At 40.4% G+C, this 6,941-nt stretch overlaps 2 protein-coding genes across 2 annotated transcripts in view; both read right to left on the reverse strand.

Annotated features, from left to right (window-relative positions):
• Window positions 1–4,995: 4,995 nt before the first annotated feature.
• On the reverse strand, window positions 4,996–5,614 carry LOC109484849. The gene is made up of 2 exons (XM_019788203.1): window positions 5,513–5,614; window positions 4,996–5,417 (listed from the first exon to the last, which is right to left on the reverse strand). Exons 1-2 carry the CDS (start codon window positions 5,538–5,540, stop codon window positions 5,107–5,109), a joined length of 339 nt encoding a protein of 112 aa, XP_019643762.1. The 5' UTR covers window positions 5,541–5,614; the 3' UTR covers window positions 4,996–5,106.
• LOC109484817 overlaps window positions 5,584–6,941 on the reverse strand; it is a 1,821-nt gene continuing 463 nt past the window's right edge. The window contains exons 2-6 of the mRNA XM_019788177.1: window positions 6,605–6,810; window positions 6,108–6,479; window positions 5,827–5,985; window positions 5,659–5,720; window positions 5,584–5,614 (exon numbers count right to left, since the gene is read on the reverse strand). Coding sequence (XP_019643736.1) covers window positions 5,584–5,614; window positions 5,659–5,720; window positions 5,827–5,985; window positions 6,108–6,479; window positions 6,605–6,810 — 830 coding nt within the window. The remainder of the gene's footprint in view (window positions 5,615–5,658; window positions 5,721–5,826; window positions 5,986–6,107; window positions 6,480–6,604; window positions 6,811–6,941) is intronic.

Here is a 6,941-nt window from a genome sequence, read left to right on the forward strand (position 1 = left end):
ACATGGCAACTGTGAGCAGGACCTGAGCTGGCTATCGCCAGGGTACTGATCGTTGTTCCTGAAAGAATGTACACTATATAGTGGCCAGTAAGTGTGACATATTGAAGATTTAGACTCGATTAGAGGGGATTGTACAAAGACATAAAGAGATAAGATTTGTAGATCAAGTACCTCAAATTTATGGTACAATACCAAATAAAAGATTAAAGATAATCAAAATGGACATGGTCATAAATATCAAGTGAACCAAATTTCATCTTCACAGTCATTTTATCCTAAGGCTTGCAACAATACTATTACTGTTATATACTGAGCCTGTCCAACTTGACTCCAAGGTGAATTTTAAATTCCAAATGGGGGTGGGACACATTCTTTTGCACTTAGGAATGTTATCCAAAATTCTGCTAGAAAAAATCCTTTGAATCACAACTACATGTAATCAAAATAAAAAGTTGACTTGAAGGGAACAGGGCAAATTATTCCCATGTAACTAATAAAGTAATATATGGCATTATAAACTTGTTAGCACACTATTATTGATTGGACAGAAGAACTTTCTGTATTAGTAATACTAATAGGAACATGTGTTCTTGAACTGTTGAAGTTGATGAATCACAGGGTATGCTGATGGGATACCGTAACAGTAAAACAGATTTGTTTGATTAGCACGGGCAATCACGACCCGAGTGATTGATTTATCAGTTTTTCAACATTGATTGTCATCATGATCTCTTTTGTATCAAACATGGCATCAAACCATCCAACCATTGAACTGATGATGCTACTGCAATCATTGAGAAGTCATAATATTATGCATGTTGAACCAAGGAAAATTGCTTGCAGCATACCTCTCTGGGTCTTCCATTCTCTCTGTATCTTCTCTGTCCTCCTAAAACTAGTCAAACTCAAAGGTCCTAAAAGTAAAATACAGGGGATTGTAGTCAGATAGTGAAAAGCAATCAAATCCTTAACTTAGCATTGAACCCGACAACATTTTGTAACTAAAGACATCTCCGTCACCATAGACTGTAGGTGAGTCAGGTTCCAATAATTCTAAACTTACTAACTCTACTGGTATACATGTACATTACTGAATAGATTCGGCAAGAACCAGGAAATGAATACCATTTTCTTGTTGCATTCTTTAATTGCTCACAACTGAAAAGGAGCCTGTGAAAAGACCTGATACACATTATTTGACTTCAAGCATAAAATAACAACCTGCAGTATATAAACTGTCACTTACTCTGAAACAGCACTATACACAGCAACTGTAACATCATACAAGTATATACATGTAAGTCCAAATCTTCTCATACCTTGATATTCCTTGATACACCGTACAGGAGAGAAGGCAACTTTCAGATGTACAATGCGGAATGTGCTAAAAAAAAGGTAAAGTGTAAGTAGGAGGAATGGTTGGTGTGCCAATTAGATGGGGAGGGACACATTATTGTTATTGATATGCGTTTAGTTTGGATTTCTGAATATTATCATGACTGTAATATTTTATTTTCAAAAACATCTGGCCTAACTGCCTAATATCATTGTCTGTTCAAAGTGAAATGTGTCGAATCAGAAGTCAGTGCTTCGTTAAAAAATTACCGCAGATGGAAGTGGCAGAAGTGACAACATTGCATCAATCGCTTTGTCTGGTCCAGCTTGCTTATGTTAGTCAGTAAATTAACCACTACTCCAAAAGGTCCAGGACCACTGAGTCAGTTAGCGGCTTGAATTTAGAACCACAGTGAGTGATCAGTGTTATATGTTTCATGAAACATACTGAAGATTCTTGTTCTGTATCATATATGACCAAACTTTGGCAGTCATACAAATACATGACATTTCACTGGATTACACTGATCACCTTAAAATTTTGTAACCAACTAAAGGTATTTAAATGCATACAGCTGAATTTTTTATTGCCTCAGATCCAATTGAGATTAAAGTTAAGAAAGGGAGAAATGGTGCAATTGACTTTGCTAATTTATTAACCAGGCGCAAGGACTTTCCATAACACACCCAGTGTGTCTATAGTGCACGGAAATGTGTTGTGCGTGTTCAAAAATCTGATCCAACAATATTGAAAGGGAGAAGTTTATACTAAGTGTGGGAGGTGGGAGGGGGGCAGTTGATTACTTGTAACTTTATCAAACGTGTTATCACCAGGATTTCATAAATGAAGGTACACTATTTACCAACTACCTTAGCAAATGTCTACCTAATGTTGCTGCTGTTGATCATAAACTAAAACGAAAACATTAACCTGTCTGGTCATCAGACGCTCGCAGTTTCGCTGGGCATAAATCCCCCGCAGTACCCGGGTCCGGCTGTGTGGTGCTACATGTGCTACTCTCCAAGCAGAGGTTTGGGGTTATTTTGGGCGTGTTTTTAGGCTTTTTTATCGGAGTTTCTCTTTTACACTGAAAAAAAATCCAGTGCAAAAGAGAAACCCCGATTAAAAAGCCTAAAAACACGCCAAAAAATAACCCAAACCTCTGCTTGGAGAGTAACATGTGCCGCCGCCCGGCTCAACTTTGCGCCCGGGCTGCGTATCCCCTAAGGAATCGCTAAGTTAAAGCTCACTGTCTGCTGAGACAGAGGAAAATACCACTTGGCGAGAGTCTGATGACCGGATTAAGTATTATGTTGCACCAAGAACATTCTAGAATGTCCTTGTTCTTACGCAGTAATTCAGAACAGAGTCGGTAAAATAATACTGCAAATAACGTTTCCTCTATGCAGAGCGCAACATGATCTGTGCGTGGAACGTTCGATTCGGAGTTTAGAACCACCTCCGCGTAATTTACGGCGCGACATGCCTGCAAACCTCGAGCAAACCTGGAAGCATGGGGAGTCCAACCTACCTCATTGACGGCTCAAAATGACTGTAACGGCTTTCCCGACAATCGTGTTTTAGGGATTTTTGAAAAATGCGTTTGATTTTGAATTATGGGTAATTGAGTGCGAAAAAAGCAAAAAAAATCGATTTTTTCATCTATTTGTCGACAAAAACTATACTTTAAGTCAGAAATTAAAAAATCCCTAAAACACGATTTTTCATCTTATTCCTAGTCGTCGAAAAATATAAAAATCAGTGATCTTGCGTAATATGTGTAGCCAGGTTTGCTCGGTGATTGGCTAAAATATGGCGTTGCGAAATCCCGAAAATTATCGACTTTTTTAACGAAATCCGAAAAAATCATCCATTTAGCGCAAAAAATCACCATCGAATGTATGTAAAGACGATAATTTTATTTTATTTCAATAAAATTTTCCCTTCGATACTAGTTTGTTTATTTTCAAATGTTTTACGGTTAGCCCAAAATAGCGTCTTGTAACCCGATACTTTATCGAACGCCCCCCGCGATGGGAAAGAATACGGTAGTGACAGACCACCGTGTAAACTTTAATAGCGTCTTGAAAAGATTACTAGCAACTAGCCTCACCCTCAGATCTGACAACCTCGTCTTGCCATTTAAGGCGGGAAGTGGCAAGGCGAAATCCTCTCTTTTTGTCTTTTCCTGCAGCACTAGGGTGAAGTGCTCCTTGCTTTTGCTTTGTTCTGTATGTGAAATATGGGTAGACAAAAGGTATAGATCCAGTTTGACTCACTGAATGAAAAGCTACTCTTCCGATTGTAGTGACAAAGAGGACAGATCATAAATACAGGTTTCAGAAATTTCCTAAGATCATTTGGGTAGGCACAAAAAACAGAATCACTGAGCGACACAGCTGAAATCGAACACCTTGTAGTGTATGAAATATTTAGTTCGTATTTTGTATGACGACCCAAGCAACATCACGGAGACCAATTATTGTGCATGTGGTCTCCAACCTTTTATAAATTTATGAATGTATATAGTTTGTCGCAATGTGATGTCATGCACGTCAGTTTGGTTGTAGCATCTAAGTGTGCGCCTGCGCGAGGTTTGGAGATGATGTAATGTATATATAATGAGGGGCAGTTCCCTGCGCCACCATGCGGCCGCGTGGGTGCACTGCAGCAAAAAACTGGCATTACTACTTTTAACCAATCATAGTCCGGAATTCTGGTCACGAGGTACCTGATTTCGGGAAGGTTCCGGCAGCCATCTTTGCTGGCTTGTAGTTTGTGATGGTTGTCCGAGTTTTTGTGGAATTTTAACCGTAATCGACTCATTTGAAGTGCAGCGTCGGTGTCGGACGATGCAACAAGTTCAGAAGAGGATTTTGAGTGTTTCCTGGGTTTTCCAACCGGTAAAAACGACTGAAATACCCGCTTAGATCGATCGTACTCCCCCCAAGAGGCTGTCAATCACCATCGCATTTTTTTGTGACGAGCTAGAGGTCGACAGAAAATGGTAAGTTTCACGATATTTTCAGCCATGTTGCCTAATTTGCATATTCTAAATCACACTTACGGTCTAATATAACCGGAAAATATTGCTTGATTTGGGTATTTTTCCGTGAATTGACGTTTTAAACATTTGTTTTTGTCGCCTGGAATGCGGAAATCCTTTCAGCATTCGTCGTAAACACCGATATAGTATGTGCCGCCCCCCTCCCCCTTCGAGTTTACATGTAGTTGTTAAGTATATAGTCCACCATCGGGAAAATGTTAGTTCTGACCAACCTTTTGAAGATCAAATCAGCTTGTTTATATTGTCTTGCGTGCTGATATTTTCCTTGCAAATCAGCATGTTTTATTATTTCCATGTCAACAGCATAGAAGAAATTACAATTTACACAGACTGATAGAGCATATCTCAAAAGTATCAAAAATATTATGTACAAGTATCTAAAGCATGAAACTGTTTGAAAGAGCTTCTTTTGAATCATCATCTGACAGAAAAAACAGTGTTACAACTTACAAGTGGAATTTTCAATCATACTCAACAGTGTAATGAAACTGTTAATTTACAAAACTATATTTACCTATAGTAATAGCTAATAGTACAACCACATATTGTACCAAATGCATTATACGACTGTTACAAAATTTACAGAGGAATTATTATTTAGTGATTAGGTGTTGCAGTGAACTGTATATAAGATAATATTCAACTTGTATACATGTGATTGATTGTAACTGTTCTTATGATAACTGTAATATTAAAAGGAGTTCTAAGTTGTCTTTTTTCTTGGTACAGGATCAGGTACACCACCAGTGTGGTCAGGGCTGACACCGATGAGGTGGTTTGTCAGGGTGGACCGAAGCCTCGCCACCGGGTCAGCGATGCCACATGTTGTCCTGCCGATGTTGTTGAATAGGGCGTGGACTTGCTCCAGGCCTTGTTCACCCAAGAAGCCAAGCCCAAACCTCCACTTCCTGATGCAGGGGACAACGTGATACTCCAACATGTGCATCTTCACAGGGACCGACCCATGTGGTATGCTTTCCCTGTACATGTCCATGAACTTTGTGATGGCAGTGTCTGGAGTGGTGTAGAGAGAACAAAATCAAAGAAAATAGCAACAAAAACAAAAACATTCATGATCTATAATATACCAATTGAAAAAAAATTCTTACCAAGCTCATCAATCGCCCTATCGTCCATCTGTCCACCATGAGAGTACTTCTTATGGCATGATGCAAACCGCTCAAAAAGCCACTTGTACTTTTGAGCGGTTGCTTTGGCATTTGGGACGAGGGTGATGGGCAGGTCATCTGGATACTTGTCCATCAATGAAGAGACTACTGACGATGTAACAGATGTGAGTTCATCTATGGCTTTATCCTGTGTGTGGAAATAAATTGTTTTTAGAGGAGTAAATTCAAAATTTGTAAATGATGGGATTATTTTAGTACTAGAGCACAACTGAAATGAAAGAAGAATTACCAACCTGAAGCATTGTGTTTACATGGTTGCCAATGAAGGATTGGCTGTGGTAGGCCTGCCGCTGAACTCTGAACTTCTGAAGCACAGGGTCCAGCTGCGAAGTCAGTGGACCCTGTCCAACCTTGACTGATGCCTTCTTCCTTACCTCAGCGGCCTTCTCCCTCTGAAGTAGTTGTGGATAAATTTACATTAAGAATTAGAAAAAGAATTGTGCTTCATTGTAGCATACACGTCTAATCCTTACAAAGGCTAAGATTTATGCATCTGACTTCTTAGTGTACTTACCAGCTTTTCCTTCTCCTCATATAGATCCTGGACTGTGCTGCAGGCCTCCTGAAACACAGCCTCTGCCATTTCATCCCCAGCACCGCTGCTGTATGCCAGCCATGCAAGCTGACTCTCCTCCTCTTCAAGTTCCTCCTCAAGGGCATCGGCTTTGTCGTCCAGGGCCCGAGCCTCATCGATGGCAGACACGTACGCCTTGAATCGGCCGAGGTGCTCGTCTGCCAACAGCTCCTCCTTGGTGACCTCCCCTTCCTCCAGGACTGCTGTGAGGTAGGTCTGCAACTTAAGATCTATATCGTGGAGCTCATCCTCCATGAGCTTAAAGAGCTTCAAGTATATGCCCAGGCTTATGTGTAGACCAGGTATCACAACCTGTAAAAAAGTGTAAACACAGTCAGTGGTGGCTTAAACCATTATAGATATGCCCAAGGAATCAAGGATAAGAATTTAGATGTACATGTATTTGCTGCAAACATGTCATTTATATTCAGACTAACCTGGTCTATGGGCACGTCAAACATAACCGGTGCAATGGCATTGTGGTACAGCTTGGCGAGTTTGTGCGCCCCTTTGCCATCACGCACAATCTTCAGGTGGTCTTCAGCCAAGCTGTTCAGAGTTCTGGGCGGGATTCTCAGGCGACAGTTGTCTTTGTCCCTGATCTCCTCCTGCGTGATGTGGCACCACAAGCAAGGAGTCAGTCCTGTTGTAGATAGATAAGACTGGTTTAGAAAGACTAACTAGTACAAAAAACTGTGGGTACGGCATACATGGAGAATAATTCAAACATATCATTAATTGTTAAACCAGATAGTGGGTGTGAGTGAGTGGTTG

This window comes from Branchiostoma belcheri, unplaced genomic scaffold (genome assembly GCF_001625305.1).
Source record: "Branchiostoma belcheri isolate BF01 breed outbred unplaced genomic scaffold, Haploidv18h27 scaffold70, whole genome shotgun sequence".
NCBI lineage: Eukaryota > Metazoa > Chordata > Leptocardii > Amphioxiformes > Branchiostomatidae > Branchiostoma > Branchiostoma belcheri.

What these genes read in the sequence shown, in the direction of transcription:
- LOC109484849 (XM_019788203.1), bottom strand. Translation starts at nt 5,540, where the DNA reads ATGGACGATAGGGCGATTGATGAGCTTG. An exon ending in TAGGGCGATTGATGAGCTTG is followed by an intron (nt 5,418 to 5,512) that starts GTAAGAATTTTT and finishes ACACCACTCCAG; the next exon opens with ACACTGCCATCACAAAGTTC.